The sequence below is a fragment of the Trichomycterus rosablanca genome, chromosome 15, assembly GCF_030014385.1.
Source record: "Trichomycterus rosablanca isolate fTriRos1 chromosome 15, fTriRos1.hap1, whole genome shotgun sequence".
NCBI classification, from domain to species: Eukaryota; Metazoa; Chordata; class Actinopteri; order Siluriformes; family Trichomycteridae; genus Trichomycterus; species Trichomycterus rosablanca.
In genome coordinates this window covers 20,714,423-20,733,914 of record NC_086002.1, presented here as the reverse complement: position 1 = coordinate 20,733,914, position 19,492 = coordinate 20,714,423, and the positions used below count along the sequence as shown (strand labels likewise).

Genomic DNA, 19,492 nt, shown 5'->3' with positions numbered 1-19,492 from the left:
CAAGATTAAACAAGCAATGTGTAAAATATATATGGGGAACTAATAGAGAAGTAACAAAAAGAGCACTATTATACAAACCAAAAAAACATGGGGGCTTGGGAGCTGTTGATATGGGTAATAAATTAAAAATAGCATTTTGTAAAAATGTAACACAAGCCATGAATAGAGGTGCAATTTGGGTTGGAAAAAAAGAATATTGGTCAAAACAAAAAGGTAAAAAGAGATTAAATATACCATACTACCAACTCCTTTACGGAGATTTTATGTTTAAACATGATCATTTAAATATAGACTGGCTAAATCAAACCAATAAAGATATTTATAACATAATTAATAATCATTATTATGGTGAAAAGATACAATACAGTCAACTAACCGAAGAGGAATCGACAAAAGTAAGAAAAAATGTCTCCTCTAAAAACATCTCTGAAAACATACGTGATACAATATGGTTAATAACGGTTGGAAGACTTCCTGTAAGAGTTATCGTTAAATGGAGTTGCTTTGTAACAACAAAATTATGCCCGATACAGGGCTGTTTACAAGATGAAACCATCGAGCATCTACTAATAAATTGTAGTAGATCAGTTGATATTTGGAACAAAATTTAAACTTTAAACTTAGATTTCGAAATAAATAAAAAAACAATTATGTTTGGAATCTTCGAAAATACTTCTCAAAGAATAAATGACCTTTATTGGTTAGTTGTCTGTATTGTTAATACAAAAATCTGGAAAACTAGGTGTAAAATGATTTTCGAGAAATGCAATATACCCCCAGACATTGTTTTTAAACAAATTGTATGCCATCTTAGAAGACTAAAAAATGAAGACTTGCGCACAAAAAAAACTCAATTTCCTTGGTCAATATTAAGATTGTAATTTATTATTATTATTATTTTTTTTTTTTTTTTTTTTTCTCATTAAAAAGAGGAAAAGAAAAAAAAAAAAAAAAAAGAGTATAACAAGGGAAAAGAAAAAGAACAAGCTCTGAATATATTTTTTTTTCTGTATTATTCTACTCTGGATTTGTAATAAACATTTTGAACTGATGTAATTATTTTGATGATGTATTGATCTGTATATATTTGTAATGTGATTGAATTTTGTTAAATAAAATTATTTAAAAAAGGAAGACCGGTGGTAAGACCAGGGCTAAAGCCAAGACTCGTTCATCCCGTGCCGGCCTTCAGTTCCCTGTGGGCCGTGTTCACAGACTGCTACGTAAGGGTAATTACGCCCACCGTGTGGGAGCTGGTGCTCCTGTCTACTTGGCTGCCGTGCTGGAGTATCTGACCGCTGAGATCCTCGAGTTGGCTGGTAACGCCGCCAGAGATAACAAGAAGTCTCGTATCATCCCTCGTCATCTGCAGTTGGCCGTGCGTAACGACGAGGAGTTGAACAGACTGTTTGGTGGTGTAACCATCGCTCAGGGCGGTGTGCTGCCTAACATCCAGGCTGTTCTGTTGCCCAAGAAGACCGAGAAAGCAGCCAAGGCCAAGTAAAGTCGCTCTCGTGTTATAACCAAAAGGCTCTTTTAAGAGCCACCCATTTCCACAGAAAAAGTGCAATTTCCCCAGATAATGTCTCAACAAAACAAATGTGATATTGTTGTTCATAGAATCACACGTTGTAAAACAGGATTTATCACATGGTAAAATTAAATCAATATTTACGGTTAGATTTTTTCCCTATCTATCTTATCTTTACATATGTCCCTATATATGTATACATAAGTGAAGTTATAGATCACTTGCAGTAGCAAAACCAACAATATAGACGATTAAAAGTGGTGCAACAAACGTGTTTGTGTAATACACATGGAACAAAAATAATAATAATGCTAATAATAATAAGCAAAATGAACGAAATATTCAAGAGTATATTTTTTTAAAGGTATATACTTTAAATGCGATTGTAGGCTGTGTCAAGAAACGATGGAAAGTATTATAAATCCCGCCAACAGCATAGAGGAAATATTATGTTTTCTGAAACGAGGCAGCGGCAGAACGCCGACCAGTAAGACAAATTTGACGTAAACACGTTCGTCCAATGAGAAAAGTGGGTCATCAAGACGCCCAATGAGCGCAGAGCGGCTCTGGTGCTTAAATAGAGCGTGTTGGGCGGGCTAACATATTCTGTTCTACAGTTGGTGAAGTGCGGAGTTCCAGACGTGATGGCAAGAACCAAGCAGACCGCTCGTAAGTCCACCGGTGGTAAAGCGCCGAGGAAGCAGCTCGCCACTAAGGCTGCCCGCAAGAGCGCCCCAGCTACCGGCGGTGTGAAGAAACCTCACCGTTACAGGCCAGGTACCGTGGCTCTGCGTGAAATCCGCCGTTATCAGAAGTCCACTGAGCTGCTCATCCGCAAGCTGCCCTTCCAGCGCCTGGTTAGAGAGATCGCTCAGGACTTTAAGACCGATCTGCGCTTCCAGAGTTCTGCCGTCATGGCTCTGCAGGAGGCCAGTGAGGCTTACCTGGTCGGTCTGTTCGAGGACACTAACCTGTGCGCCATCCATGCCAAGAGGGTGACCATCATGCCTAAGGACATCCAGCTGGCCCGCCGTATTCGCGGAGAGCGTGCTTAAACGAACCCACTCCATCCAGTTATCCCCAAAGGCTCTTTTAAGAGCCACTTACATGCTTCCACTGAAATGGGCACTTTCATAAAGTGTTTTTATTTATTTATCATTCCATTGTGTGTGCGTGTTCCGAGTTATAATTTAGTTATATTGATCAGTTATAAATATTAGGAAAAACTGGTTAATGTGTGTGTGTGTGTGTAGAGATGTACTTTACATGTTCTTACAACAATTATAAACAAGGTTACATAAGTACAGCAGATTAAAGATTGGCAGGCATGGCTGGATTACTGACCGGGCCAGCGCCCAGGGGCACTTGAGGTCAGGGGGCCCTGGCCCAAAACTCTTTGCCCAGGGGCCCAGACTATCCTTGATCCGTCCTTGTTGGCAGGTGGTGTCTTATAACACACATGATTAATAATGTTTATAGTGGTGTATGTTTATGGGGTTCTATAAAGCATTGAGTTAGTAAGAGTAATATAGTCGTTATGAGTAGTAGAGTAACAGAACAAAAACATGACAGTAAGTAAGAAGGAGCAGTAAATTGCAGCGGTGGTAAAAATATTACGCTACTAATGCAAAAAAAAAAGAAGATTAATAATCAGTAATTATTATTCAGAGCAATAAATCAATAATAAAATACTATTCTAGGTACTCAACACAGGGTAATTAGAGACATTTTAGAACAGATATACTGTATAATATTCTCACAATATACTGACAATACAGTGAAATATACAAACATATTTTTAACACAGATGTCACTTATAAAGACTTGCATCAGTATTGTTCAGCACAGACAAATCCAAACACTGCTTTACACATTTTTTATGTATTTATTTGTTAATGTGTTCATTGTTTATGTATTTATTTAGTTATTTACTCATTCATGACCCTAACACCCACTTTAACAAAACATCTATGGCTCTAGCAGTCCAGGTTACACATATCCAGGGCCAGCTGTAGCCTAGTGGTTAAGGTACTAGGCCAGTGACCAGAGGGTCACTGGTTCAAGCCCCACCACTGCTACGTTATCACTGTTGGGCCCTTGAGCAAGGTTCTTAACCCTCAATTGCTCTGACTGTATACTGTAATGTAAGTCACTTTAGATGAAGGCGTCTTCTAAATGCTGATAATGTAAATATCCACCTATTTTACTTTTTTTTAAACTCTCTCACTCTCTCTCTCTCTCTCTCTCTCTCACACACACACACACACACACACACAAACACACACACACATCTGTAAAAGCTAGCAACAAACACTGGCGTTGTCCATTTATATGTTACACATTCCAACACAATTTTACCCTCATGTTCTATTTACCCTACACCTCCTCCTACACTGCTGCAGGTGTTTTAGATCTTTGTTTTTATCATAACGTGTCTCTAATGCTACTTTCACAAGCACTGAAAGGTTTCTAAAGCTATTGGTTTGTTTCAAAATCAGAATTCACTACAACTGTACTGATTGAACTAATATGAATTTTTTTATGTTTTGAATGATTTTTAATATGAATGCTGTATTCTCTGTCTTTCCGTATTCCTAGTATGTTTTTTTTTTTTTTTTTTGGCTACATTGTCATGTCTCTAATGGCTCTTTTTCCCACCTAATTGTACAATATTAAAAAATGCGACAAACATGGCGATTATAGTACGTTGTAATAAGGTTTAAGGTTGTTTCTTTGTTTGTATTTCTTTCTTTTGGCACGACATGTTTAGAAAAAAAAATCTTAACATTAAACATTAGTTACAGAAAAATATGTCATGTGGAATTCATCACATCGATTGTGGACCGATTTACTGTGAGGATAAAACAGTGGAGGTTCTAAGTTACGCGCTTTACATGAGATCTACTCCGAGCAGCTGCGGTCACAGTGGGCGGTCGCTGCTTAACTCCGCCCCATTGTCTTCAACTAGGTCCGGTAGAAGGAAATAACAATCTCGCTGTGAACGCTCGTCCTGCATTGATTCGTTCATCTCGACGAGAGCAGTAACCATGTCCGGAAGAGGAAAAGGCGGCTTTGATCAGTAATCCTCTTCAAACACGTGAACGTTTTGGCCGCAGCACCTTACGGTGTTTGCGGCCGCTAAGTACAAACATTTGAAAGTATAGCTTCCAGTATGTCTTTTCGAGAGTCATATAATAACCGTTTTCTCAAATACTGGGCGAAAATCTCCTTCATAGGATCTGGATCTGCTCCAAGCAGAGATGAGGTGGCAGAAAAGCTTTTTATGTCCCAGTCGGTGAGTGGGGAACACATTTTCTCCTTCATCAGCCTTCCGAACCGGAAAGACTTTGAACTTTGTTTTCGTAACGAAAGATCATTACGAGTTTTCATGGACATTTACAATTCAAACAAAGAACAATGGAGAGATTTCGAAATATTCTCACCTTTGCAGTTTGACATAAAAACAGTGATTGTGAAATTTTGGACAGGAAGAATTCCAGATGAAGATGTGGAGCTGTATTTACGTCGCTTCTGTAACATTGTAAAACCAGCCATTAAGCCTGTGGATCGGTTCGGCATTTGGTATGGGATTAGGAAATATCAAGTGAGAATTAAGAAAGACCTCAACAACCAAGACATAGGGATTCCAAACAACATCTCACTGGGTCCGTACAATGGGAAAATTATCTACCAAGGCCAAATTTCCAGATGTTATACATGTCAAGCGACTGATCACATTGCTAAAGAATGTAAGGAGGTGAAATGTTGGCAATGTAGCAGTTTTGGACATAAAGCTAAAGATTGTAACAACTCTGCAATTTGTAATTTATGTGGAACTGTGGGTCACACTTTCTTTATGTGCCCTAACTCTTATGCTAACCGTTCTAAGACAAGCTTTGGCACAGAAGTAAAGGAAAACCGTTTTGAAAGTGTACAACCGTTATCAACGACTGAGGCTGGGGGAAAAAATATTCCACCTGAAGCCAATTCTAGTAATGAACCTGAATTATCACAGACAAAGGATAAACAACAAAATGAAATGGATCAAACTGAAAGCCTTTTTATTAATACAACTTTGGAGGAAAATGGGACTGTTACAGAATGTAAAAATGTTGAAGATTTAAAGCAAACTGGTAATAACGACAGCAGTGAAACATCATCAACAGAGGACAGCAGCAGTGGTTCATCCAGCAGTGACGATTCATCTACAACTGAGTCTGGAGAGGAGTCAACTAAAGGTTCAGCATCGGAGTCGTGCAACATTGCTTTAGAAATCTCACTTATCTCTAATGAAGGAACTGAGGATATACGCCAGGACAACACGTCTGCTTCCAAGGAACTGAAAGAGAAACGCAGTTCTTCATTAAATCCTCATGTGCGAAAAGAGGAACTTCACCGAAACAAGAAGGGTCGAAGTATGGAGCACACAAGCACAGGAACAAAGACTTCTGAACACCTGACAGACAACAACGACAAACGGAAATGGAATTATTCAGAAGAGACTGAAGGTAATGAAGTTTTAGTTACTAAAAAGGTTAAAAAGAAAATTCAAAAATGATCTTTCTAAATGTCCTTTAATAGTTTATTGGTTGCTTCTTGTAATGTAAGAGGAATTCAGTCAGCTTCTAATAGATTTAAAAAGATACAATTATTGTTAAGGGAGAATTTTGATATTTTATGTGTGCAAGAAACTCGGCTTTCAAATGTAAATGATGTTAAAGATGTACAAAGTTTGTGGTTTAAAAATAAGAGTTTCCTTTCAATCGGGGAAAGTAAAGCTGACGGTATCGGAATTATGTTTTATAAAGAAAACGTAAAAGTTATTCAATTACGTGAAATTATTCCAGGCAGATTAATGTTTATTGATGTGTTTTGGTTTGATAAAAAAATCAGAGTAATAAATATATACACGGCTCAAGACAAAAGTAAGAAAATCCAACTTTTTAATAAAGTTAAAGCATTATTATGTGTAGGGTTTTATATTATAGTGTGTGGTGATTTTAACACAATTACCGATGAAGAAGATAGAATTTCAAATAAACCATTTAAATTAAGTAGGGAAGGAAAAGTTTTAAAACAAATTATGGAAGAGTATTGTATGCAAGACACTTTTAGAATAATTTGTCCTGATCGAATTGACTTTACTAGATCTGATAGCTCATGTCAAACTAGAATTGATAGAATTTATGTTAATAAATATTTTCAAGTAAAATCTTATAAGACAAAATTAATTATTGAATCCGATCATTTGACAGTGATATCCAAGATTGATTTTAAAAAAGAGATTAGTAAAAATTATTGGAAACTAAATATAAATATTTTAAAGCATCCAGAAGTAATCATGGGATTAAAAGAAGAGTTGTTTAGAATCATGTCTTTAAATGTATTTATAAAAAATGATTGTAAATTGTGGGAAATTCTAAAAATTCAGATCAAATATTTTTTAAAACACGGAAGTAAAATGGTAAATCAGAAAAAAAAATAAAAGGTATAACTATATTATGAAAAAATATATTAATTTAAAACAAAAACGTTTTTTAACGGACTACGAAGATAATGAATTATCAGATTTAAGAAAAGAAATAGATACCTTAAATAATGAGTCCTTGACAAAATTGCAAATTCAAATAGGATATAATTCTGATGAAACTTTAAATTCATCTCAAGTGACTCATTTATACTCCCAAAAAAGACAAAAGGCTTACATTAGTTCTATCAAAGATAAAAATGGTACAGTAGTTACAGATGCTAAAGAGATAATGAATACTATTAAAGATTTGTGTGAAGATATGTATAAGGAAATTGAAATTGATAAAAAATCTTTAAAATCCTTCTTAGACTTTAAACATAATACAAACTATGACTATTTAGGCGAAAGTATTAAAGAATGTGAAGTGGTGTCTGCTATTAAACAACTGAATCTTAAAAAATCTCCTGGTAAAGATGGTTTGCCATCTGAATTTTATCACTTTGATATTCTTGTTTTTTCAAATTTATTAACACGGGTGTTTAATTTAGGTGTAAAAAGAGGTTATATGCATGACACTTTTTATGATGGTGTTTTATCTTTATTGTATAAGAAGGGAGATGTAAATGATATTAATAATTGGAGACACTTAACCTTAATGAACATCGATTACAAAATTTTCGCCAAAATAATAATGAATAGGTTAGAAGATGTATTAGATTTAATAATAATTAAAGAACAAACCTGTGCTATCAAAGGAAGACTAATGTGGGATAATTTAAATATTTCGAGGGAATTGGTGTTTGAGAGTGGTGAAAGTTTTTATATGGTCACTTTGGACCAGAAGAAAGCCTTTGATTTTGTATCAAGAGAATATTTATGGGAAGTTTTGAAAATGTATAATTTTTCTGATGATTTCATTGCCATGATTAAGTGTATGTATATAAAATCTAATGTGCAGATTAATGTTAATGGTAATTTGACAGAATGTTTTCAAGTCATGAGAGGTGTTAAACAAGGTTGTCCCCTCAGTGCTGCCCTTTATGTTCTTGGCTTAAGTCCATTAATTACTAAAATTCGAAATGATAAACGACTACAAGGAGTTAGATTAGGTGACAACCAATTTATAATTTCTGCATATGCTGATGATATTACTGTGTTCATTAAAACAAGAAAAGATTTAGACATTATTTATGAACATTTCTCCTTATATGAGAAAATGTCAGGAGCCACCCTGAATGTTTTAAAATCAGAATGTGTGTGGATTGGAGACATTAATAAAAAATTTCCAATTGATGTACCTGAGACTGAACATCTTAAAGTCCTAGGTATATATTTTGATAACAATGGCTGTGTAGATTATAACTGGAAAGAAAAAGAACAAATTATTAAAGAAGAATTTAGTAAATGGAAAAATTGTAATTTAAGTTATAAAACAAGAATAAATATGGTTAAGACCTTTATCTTATCAAAAATAATATTTTTATCCTGTATTTTCCCTCCCACAGATAAATGGCTTAAAAATATGAATAAATTATGTTGTAATTTTATTTGGAATTCAACACGTGAAGTAACTAAGCGTGAACTTTTATATAAACAGAAAAAAATGGGTGGTCTAGGAGCAATTGATCTTTCCATTAAAACAAAAATTTTTGTATGTAAAATTATTGCAAATGGCATTTACAGACAAGCTGATTGGATTGGAAACATCACAAATTGGAAACAGAAAAAAGGCCGCTCTAGAGCTTTAGTTCCTTATTATAAATTAATTTATGGTGATTTTATAAATAAATTTAATGTTTTGAATATAGATTGGATTAAGGATTCTAATAAAAAGATTTACAAGCTAATAGTAGATTTGAAATATTGTAATATAGTGGATTTTAGAGGCCTTAGAGAGGAAGAAAAGAAAGAATGTGTAAATAATATCTTATGTAAAAAAATATCTGAGAAGTTAAAGGATATTACATGGTTGGTAGCAGTGAGGAGACTTCCAGTGAGATCTGTAGTGAAGTGGAGTTGTTTTGTGAAGACAAACATGTGCCCTATGCCAAAATGCCAGACAGAGGAAACTTTAGAACATTTTATTCTAGAGTGTTATCGTTCCCAAGAAGTATGGAGCAAAATGGAAAATTTAGGTCTTGAGATTAAAATTCATATGAAGTCCGTCTGTTTCGGTATTTTTGATGAAATCATGCCTAAAGATAAACATGACTTCTTGTGGTTAGTACTGTGTATTGTGAAGTCTAAATTATGGAAAACAAGATGCAGAATGACTATTGACCAACAATTTGTTTCAGCAGAGAATGTTTATAAAAATATAAGAACTGAACTGAAAAAAATAAGAACAATGAATGTTTTATTTAAGGACTCTGAATTGTGGAAGATTTTAAAATTGTAAATGATTGTCTTGATAATGTAATGTAATTTCTATGTACTCTGATGAAGTTTAAATAAAATATTAAATAAAAAAAAGAAAAGGCGGCTTTGATCAGTAATCCTCTTCAAACACGTGAAAGTTTTGGCCGCAGCACCTTACGGTGTTTGCGGCCGCTAAGTACAAACATTTGAAAGTATAGCTTCCAGTATGTCTTTTCGAGAGTCATATAATAACCGTTTTCTCAAATACTGGGCGAAAATCTCCTTCATAGGATCTGGATCTGCTCCAAGCAGAGATGAGGTGGCAGAAAAGCTTTTTATGTCCCAGTCGGTGAGTGGGGAAGACATTTTCTCCTTCATCAGCCTTCCGAACCGGAAAGACTTTGAACTTTGTTTTCGTAACGAAAGATCATTACGAGTTTTCATGGACATTTACAATTCAAACAAAGAACAATGGAGAGATTTCGAAATATTCTCACCTTTGCAGTTTGACATAAAAACAGTGATTGTGAAATTTTGGACAGGAAGAATTCCAGATGAAGATGTGGAGATGTATTTACGTCGCTTCTGTGACATTGTAAAACCAGCCATTAAGCCTGTGGATCGGTTCGGCATTTGGTATGGGATTAGGAAATATCAAGTGAGAATTAAGAAAGACCTCAACAACCAAGACATAGGGATTCCAAACAACATCTCACTGGGTCCGTACAATGGGAAAATTATCTACCAAGGCCAAATTTCCAGATGTTATACATGTCAAGCGACTGATCACATTGCTAAAGAATGTAAGGAGGTGAAATGTTGGCAATGTAGCAGTTTTGGACATAAAGCTAAAGATTGTAACAACTCTGCAATTTGTAATTTATGTGGAACTGTGGGTCACACTTTCTTTATGTGCCCTAACTCTTATGCTAACCGTTCTAAGACAAGCTTTGGCACAGAAGTAAAGGAAAACCGTTTTGAAAGTGTACAACCGTTATCAACGACTGAGGCTGGGGGAAAAAATATTCCACCTGAAGCCAATTCTAGTAATGAACCTGAATTATCACAGACAAAGGATAAACAACAAAATGAAATGGATCAAACTGAAAGCCTTTTTATTAATACAACTTTGGAGGAAAATGGGACTGTTACAGAATGTAAAAATGTTGAAGATTTAAAGCAAACTGGTAATAACGACAGCAGTGAAACATCATCAACAGAGGACAGCAGCAGTGGTTCATCCAGCAGTGACGATTCATCTACAACTGAGTCTGGAGAGGAGTCAACTAAAGGTTCAGCATCGGAGTCGTGCAACATTGCTTTAGAAGTCTCACTTATCTCTAATGAAGGAACTGAGGAAATACGCCAGGACGACAAGTCTGCTTCCAAGGAACTGAAAGAGAAACGCAGTTCTTCATTAAATCCTCATGTGCGAAAAGAGGAACTTCACCGAAACAAGAAGGGTCGAAGTATGGAGCACACAAGCACAGGAACAAAGACTTCTGAACATCTGACAGACAGCAACGACAAACGGAAATGGAATTATTCAGAAGAGACTGAAGGTAATGAAGTTTTAGTTACTAAAAAGGTTAAAAAGAAAATTCAAAAATGATCTTTCTAAATGTCCTTTAATAGTTTATTGGTTGCTTCTTGTAATGTAAGAGGAATTCAGTCAGCTTCTAATAGATTTAAAAAGATACAATTATTGTTAAGGGAGAATTTTGATATTTTATGTGTGCAAGAAACCCGGCTTTCAAATGTAAACGATGTTAAAGATGTACAAAGTTTGTGGTTTAAAAATAAGAGTTTCCTTTCAATCGGGGAAAGTAAAGCTGACGGTATCGGAATTATGTTTTATAAAGAAAACGTAAAAGTTATTCAATTACGTGAAATTATTCCAGGCAGATTAATGTTTATTGATGTGTTTTGGTTTGATAAAAAAATCAGAGTAATAAATATATACACGGCTCAAGACAAAAGTAAGAAAATCCAACTTTTTAATAAAGTTAAAGCATTATTATGTGTAGGGTTTTATATTATAGTGTGTGGTGATTTTAACACAATTACCGATGAAAAAGATAGAATTTCAAATAAACCATTTAAATTAAGTAGGGAAGGAAAAGTTTTAAAACAAATTATGGAAGAGTATTGTATGCAAGACACTTTTAGAATAATTTGTCCTGATCGAATTGACTTTACTAGATCTGATAGCTCATGTCAAACTAGAATTGATAGAATTTATGTTAATAAAAATTTTCAAGTAAAATCTTATAAGACAAAATTAATTATTGAATCCGATCATTTGACAGTGATATCCAAGATTGACTTTAAAAAAGAGATTAGTACAAATTATTGGAAACTAAATATAAATATTTTAAAGCATCCAGAAGTAATCATGGGATTAAAAGAAGAGTTGTTTAGAATCATGTCTTTAAATGTATTTATAAAAAATGATTGTAAATTGTGGGAAATTCTAAAAATATTTTTTAAAACACGGAAGTAAAATGGTAAATCAGAAAAAAAATAAAAGGTATAACTATATTATGAAAAAATATATTAATTTAAAACAAAAACGTTTTTTAACGGACTACGAAGATAATGAATTATCAGATTTAAGAAAAGAAATAGATACCTTAAATAATGAGTCCTTGACAAAATTGCAAATTCAAATAGGATATAATTCTGATGAAACTTTAAATTCATCTCAAGTGACTCATTTATATTCCCAAAAAAGACAAAAGGCTTACATTAGTTCTATCAAAGATAAAAATGGTACAGTAGTTACAGATGCTAAAGAGATAATGAATACTATTAAAGATTTGTGTGAAGATATGTATAAGGAAATTGAAATTGATAAAAAATCTTTAAAATCCTTCTTAGACTTTAAACATAATACAAACTATGACTATTTAGGCGAAAGTATTAAAGAATGTGAAGTGGTGTCTGCTATTAAACAACTGAATCTTAAAAAATCTCCTGGTAAAGATGGTTTGCCATCTGAATTTTATCACTTTGATATTCTTGTTTTTTCAAATTTATTAACACGGGTGTTTAATTTAGGTGTAAAAAGAGGTTATATGCATGACACTTTTTATGATGGTGTTTTATCTTTATTGTATAAGAAGGGAGATGTAAATGATATTAATAATTGGAGACACTTAACCTTAATGAACATCGATTACAAAATTTTCGCCAAAATAATAATGAATAGGTTAGAAGATGTATTAGATTTAATAATAATTAAAGAACAAACCTGTGCTATCAAAGGAAGACTAATGTGGGATAATTTAAATATTTCGAGGGAATTGGTGTTTGAGAGTGGTGAAAGTTTTTATATGGTCACTTTGGACCAGAAGAAAGCCTTTGATTTTGTATCAAGAGAATATTTATGGGAAGTTTTGAAAATGTATAATTTTTCTGATGATTTCATTGCCATGATTAAGTGTATGTATATAAAATCTAATGTGCAGATTAATGTTAATGGTAATTTGACAGAATGTTTTCAAGTCATGAGAGGTGTTAAACAAGGTTGTCCCCTCAGTGCTGCCCTATATGTTCTTGGCTTAAGTCCATTAATTACTAAAATTCGAAATGATAAACGACTACAAGGAGTTAGATTAGGTGACAACCAATTTATAATTTCTGCATATGCTGATGATATTACTGTGTTCATTAAAACAAGAAAAGATTTAGACATTATTTATGAACATTTCTCCTTATACGAGAAAGTGTCAGGAGCCACCCTGAATGTTTTAAAATCAGAATGTGTGTGGATTGGAGACATTAATAAAAAATTTCCAATTGATGTACCTGAGACTGAACATCTTAAAGTCCTAGGTATATATTTTGATAATAATGGCTGTGTAGATTATAACTGGAAAGAAAAAGAACAAATTATTAAAGAAGAATTTAGTAAATGGAAAAATTGTAATTTAAGTTATAAAACAAGAATAAATATGGTTAAGACCTTTATCTTATCAAAAATAATATTTTTATCCTGTATTTTCCCTCCCACAGATAAATGGCTTAAAAATATGAATAAATTATGTTGTAATTTTATTTGGAATTCAACACGTGAAGTAACTAAGCGTGAACTTTTATATAAACAGAAAAAAATGGGTGGTCTAGGAGCAATTGATCTTTCCATTAAAACAAAAATTTTTGTATGTAAAATTATTGCAAATGGCATTTACAGACAAGCTGATTGGATTGGAAACATCACAAATTGGAAACAGAAAAAAGGCCGCTCTAGAGCTTTAGTTCCTTATTATAAATTAATTTATGGTGATTTTATAAATAAATTTAATGTTTTGAATATAGATTGGATTAAGGATTCTAATAAAAAGATTTACAAGCTAATAGTAGATTTGAAATATTGTAATATAGTGGATTTTAGAGGCCTTAGAGAGGAAGAAAAGAAAGAATGTGTAAATAATATCTTATGTAAAAAAATATCTGAGAAGTTAAGGGATATTACATGGTTGGTAGCAGTGAGGAGACTTCCAGTGAGATCTGTAGTGAAGTGGAGTTGTTTTGTGAAGACAAACATGTGCCCTATGCCAAAATGCCAGACAGAGGAAACTTTAGAACATTTTCTTCTAGAGTGTTATCGTTCCCAAGAAGTATGGAGCAAAATGGAAAATTTAGGTCTTGAGATTAAAATTCATATGAAGTCCGTTTGTTACGGTATTTTTGATGAAATCATGCCTAAAGATAAACATGACTTCTTGTGGTTAGTACTGTGTATTGTGAAGTCTAAATTATGGAAAACAAGATGCAGAATGACTATTGACCAACAATTTGTTTCAGCAGAGAATGTTTATAAAAATATAAGAACTGAACTGAAAAAAATAAGAACAATGAATGTTTTATTTAAGGACTCTGAATTGTGGAAGATTTTAAAATTGTAAATGATTGTCTTGATAATGTAATGTAATTTCCATGTACTCTGATGAAGTTTAAATAAAATATTAAAAGAAAAAAAGAAAAGGCGGCAAAGGTCTTGGAAAAGGAGGCGCTAAGCGTCACCGCAAAGTTCTCCGTGATAACATCCAGGGTATTACTAAACCCGCCATCCGCCGTTTGGCTCGCCGTGGCGGTGTGAAGCGTATTTCCGGCTTGATCTACGAGGAGACCCGTATGGCATGCATTTGGGGCCAAAATCGTCTTAGTTCTAACGCCTGTACACGTAAAAAATATTACGTGTCCAGACGTAAAATATGTACGTGTGATGTATTGAGACGTATTTCTTTTACGTGTACAGACGGCTTATTTTTGCGTCTGCAGAGGTACTTTTTTTACGTGTACAGACGGCATATTTTTATGTTTCCAGAGTTTTTTTTTTTACCCGTACAGACGTAATTGTACAACGTCTTGGCATTTTGCCAGTAGATGGAGATATTTACTTACAAATTGAATTAAGTTGCACAGTGACGGTGATTCTTTGTTTGTTAACCTGCTGCTTTATTTCTTGATATTCTGTAGGATTATTTTCTTTAGTTTTATTATGATGATAAATGTAGTATGATGTAAATATACATTTATAGTATTAAACACCATTAGGTTATTACTTTGAACAAGCAATTAATTTGTTTTTAAAAGATACAGTTTAAAATATAAAACAAAAATAAAATCAATATACACACATATATTAAAAGTAATGTAAATAAATCTGTAAACACTTTGAAAATGGTCCAGATCTTTAATTGTTATTTCAGTCAATAACAAGCAGCAATGATAATTTAGATATGAAGTTTCTTCCTGTAGCATAGTCAAAAGAAGCATGCAAAATATCTGGTTCTGACATTGCCATGGTCAAAATCTCACAAAATGGGAGTTTATTTATTGAGGAAAATATAAAAAAAAAAAAAGTAGCTTCACAGAAATCCAGTAAAGACAAAAGTTTGAATATGAAATGTAAAACCCCCAGGTGAGCGAGGCCAGGGGCAACAGTGGCAAAGAAAATCTCCCTCAGAGCTGAAGAAGAAACCTTGGGAGGAACTGAGGCTTATGAGGGGGGACCTACTCTGGTCAAACTACCTACAAATAATTGACAAAAGGTCCCTGTATCATCACATACAGGTGCATCTCAATCAATTAGAATATTATCAAAAAGTTAATTTATTTCAGTAATTCAATTCAAAAAGTTGACTCATATTTTTTAGATGCATTACAAACAGAGTGATCTATTTCAAGCGTTTATTTCTTTTAATGTTGATGATTATGGCTTACAGTCAATGTAAACCCTTCATTATCTCAGAAAAGTAGAATAATCAACACAAAATACCTGCAAAAGTTTCCTAAGCCTTTAAAATGGTCCCTTAGTCTAGTTCAGTAGGCTACACAATCATGGGGAAGACTGCTGACTTGACAGATGTCCAGAAGGCAGTCACTGACAACCTCCTGCTGTATCCAAGCATTTTAATGGAAAAATGAGTGGAAGGAAAAAGTGTGGTAGAAAAAAGGTACACAAGCAACAGGGATAACCACAGCCTTGAAAGGATTGTCAAGAAAAGGCCATTAAAAAATATGGAGGAGATTCACAAGGAGTGGACCTCTGCTGGAGTCAGTGCTTAAAGAGCTACCACACACAGACGTATCCAGGACATGGGCTACAACTGTCTTGTTTTCAGATGAAAGTTTTCAGAAGGAATTTTGCATTTCATTTGGAAATCAAGGTCCCAGAGTCTGGAGGAAGAGTGGAGAGGCACACAGTCCAAGCTGCTTGAGGTCTAGTGTGAAGTTTCCACATCAGTGATGGTTTGGGGAGCCATGTCATCTGCTGGTGTTGGTCCACTGTGTTATATCAAGTCCAAAGTCAGCGCAGCCATCTACCAGGACATTTTAGAGCACTTCATGCTTCCCTCTGCTGACAAGCTTTATGGAGATGCAGATTACATTTTCAAACAGGACTTGGCACCTGACCACACTGCCAAAAGTACCAATACCTGGTTTAATAACCACAGTATCACTATGCTTAATTGGCCAGCAAACTCACCTGACCTAAACCCCATAGAGAATCTATAGAGTATTGTCAAGAGGAAGATGAGACACCAGATCCAACAATGCAGACGAGCTGAGGGCCGCTCTCAAAGAAACCTGGGCAACCTCAGCAGTGCCACAGGCTGATTGCTTCCATGCCACACTGCACTGAAGCAGTAATTCATGCAAAAGAAGCCCCGACCAAGTATTGAGTGCATATTCTGTAAGCCATAATCATCAACATTAAAAGAAATAAAAACTTGAAATAGATCACTCTGTTTGTAATAAATCTATATAATGAGTTTTTTTTTTTTTTTTTTCAAATTACTGAAATAAATTAACTTTTTGATGATATTCTAATTTATTGAGATGCACCTGTAAGTCTGCTGTTATAATCAGGTGTACTGATATATTCATAGTAGTAATAGAATGATGGTGGTAATATATAATTAATTCAGTGAGCATTGTGGATTTTTCTTTCTTTAACATAAGGGTACCAACAATTTTGTCCACGTACATAAAACAGAAATGTTGTGTTGAGGTCTCTTGAACTGCGCTTCAGTTAGTTCCAACAGTTTGAACAAAACTTCCAATTTAGACTTCTTATGGCATCTGGTGTTGTCCTCACACTGCTGGAGCTCTTCATGTTTCAGTTGCAGCTGGACTCTTTTTCCAGTAAAACTCCTCATTACACTATTAAAAAAAAAAAAAAAGATTTCAGATTCTGGCATTAATATAGATTTTAGTTGGTTTATTTGGTCACGTGTTTGAGCATTTCAATGCATTAAATCTAAATAAATCCATAAATAAACAATACATATTTAAATCTTTGCACTTTACGGTCAACATTCATTCATTCATTCTCAGACAAACCTGCAGTGTTTAATACACACCATAGGCCAGGGGTAGCCAAGACGGTGCCCGGGGGCACCTGGTCGCCCGCATGGACCATGTGTGTCGCCCGCAGGGCATGTTATAAAAATAGCACTAAGTCACCATGGAGTGTGTAAACACACACACACACACACACACACACACACAACATTTATGTTCAAACTACCACTTTAAACTTAATGTAAAAGGATTTTATTTCAAATAATTTTAGAGCATTTCTATTGATCCATTTATTCCAAACTCTTTACACAGTGTAACGTTCATCGGTTTTGTTCAGATTATGCAAAAAATAAATCAAGTAATTAATTAATTAAAATAGAAATGTTTTTCATTGGACAGCAGTGATAAACAGAATATATTAATTAATTAATTATCTCTTCATTCTTTATTAGTATTAGCTATATCACACTACAATAATACATTTTATTTTTTTGTGACTTATAATGAACTAATAAATTAATATAAGAACATTTTAGCACATGATTTTAGAAAGAATTATGAAATTTAAATTATACAAGACCATCCACAAAAAACATAAAAACAAAAATAATAATAATAATAATAATGATGCAATTTGTCTTACCTTAAGAGTCTTTTAGTTGTTCGTGTTGATACAGCCAATATGTCAGAAATTTGAGGTATAGTGAAATTAAATGTGAACAGGAACTCCAACTGTTCCTGAGTTACAGAATACCTTGGACGTCCGACCCGTCCCATAAATCGAGGTGCATGGTATCCTTGGTCAGCTGGCAACATTACACAAACAATAATTAACTGTTTATGAATTTTAATTAGTTGATTATGCAGTTTAGTTTATTTACTTTAGAATATTATTTCAAACCTTGCTGTTCAGAAATTGCTCCCATTTCCTCTAGAAATTGAGAAATTACATTGAGCATTCCATCAGCTACTTCAGGTTCAACTAGTCTTCCTCTTGCCCACTGAACACTCCTCAACATTGTATCCATTCTAAAGACAAAAAAGAAAAAAAAGAAAAAGAAATAAAACAATAAATGGACATCATAATAATGTTTGATGGTTCATCTTTCTTGATGTGAGTATCTCATGTCTTAAAACTGGCAGTTACTGATTCCAACTTCTGTTGCTATAATTAAAAAAACAGGCATTTTATTTTATAATTAAAAAAACAGGCATTTTATTTTATTAATAAAATTATGCAGGTACATGATTTCTATGACCTTTCTGAACAATACAGTATATTTGTTTGGGGTAATTTTTTTTTTTGACTGAAGTTCTACTTTATATTTAAAAATCTTTAATAATAATAATAATAATAATAATAATAATAATAATAATAATATGCCATGGACAGTTTTATCTACAAAATCAAAAGGCCCGGTTTTATTTTGACATACTGTAGAATTCAACTTCATTTCATTTTGTGGATAAATGCAAAAAAGTACATATAAACAACAAAGAAAACAGACATCATAACAGACAACAAAAATCATAATTAGCACTTTACCTTGTTATTATCAGATCCACATCTGCCGGAGCATGGCTGGAACTGGCCAGTCTGGTGCAGTCCGCAAATACTCTTTTGCAATTCAAAAGAAAATTTCGAAGAGCCATTTTGTAAAGTAAATGGACTACATCACGGTCACATGAGCCTACGTTTAAATTAAGAGCACAGTGCGTATTTAGTGCGTGCTCTCACGTGCAAATAACGTAACGCTACGTTTGCATGTGTGTCATGCTTAGTAGGCAATACGTTGTAACGTGTGTACGCGTCTCATGAATATGGGAAGCCAAACGTTGCACATTGTCAGTGTTTGTCACGGTCCCTTATTCACATGCAGATATATTCATGTTATAGTTCACTGATTGGCTATAAATTGTGAAGAGGCGTTAACACGTCATATTTTGCCGTCTGTACACGTACATATTTTACGTCTGGACACGTAATATTTTTACGTGTACAGGCGTTAGAACTAAGACGATTTTGGCCCCAAATGCATGCCATAGACCCGCGGTGTGCTCAAGGTTTTCCTGGAGAACGTCATCCGTGATGCCGTCACCTACACCGAGCACGCCAAGAGAAAGACCGTCACCGCAATGGACGTGGTGTACGCTCTGAAACGCCAGGGACGCACCCTGTACGGATTCGGGGGTTAAACGTTCAGATCTCCACGCTAACACAACGGCTCTTTTAAGAGCCACCCATAGTTTCTACAAAAGAGAAAATTCTTTCTGGTTTATTATTAATATTGCTATTATTAGTAGTAGTACGTTCACTG

The 19,492-nt window shown here is 34.1% G+C and overlaps 3 protein-coding genes across 3 annotated transcripts; all 3 read left to right on the top strand.

Moving 5' to 3' along the window:
• The first annotated feature begins 650 nt into the window (after positions 1 to 650).
• On the top strand, positions 651 to 1,635 carry LOC134328367 (histone H2A-like). Its single transcript, XM_063009471.1, has 3 exons — positions 651 to 700; positions 1,132 to 1,486; positions 1,621 to 1,635. Exons 1-3 carry the CDS (start codon positions 651 to 653, stop codon positions 1,633 to 1,635), a joined length of 420 nt encoding a protein of 139 aa, XP_062865541.1.
• A 540-nt stretch (positions 1,636 to 2,175) lies between these two features.
• LOC134328924 (histone H3) lies at positions 2,176 to 2,586 on the top strand. Its single transcript, XM_063010166.1, has one exon. It carries the CDS (start codon positions 2,176 to 2,178, stop codon positions 2,584 to 2,586), a length of 411 nt encoding a protein of 136 aa, XP_062866236.1.
• A 1,992-nt stretch (positions 2,587 to 4,578) lies between these two features.
• Positions 4,579 to 19,370, top strand: LOC134329071 (histone H4-like). The gene is made up of 3 exons (XM_063010317.1): positions 4,579 to 4,597; positions 14,350 to 14,501; positions 19,221 to 19,370. The coding sequence occupies exons 1-3, from the start codon at positions 4,579 to 4,581 to the stop codon at positions 19,368 to 19,370; spliced, it is 321 nt and encodes a 106-aa protein (XP_062866387.1).
• Positions 19,371 to 19,492: the final 122 nt, after the last annotated feature.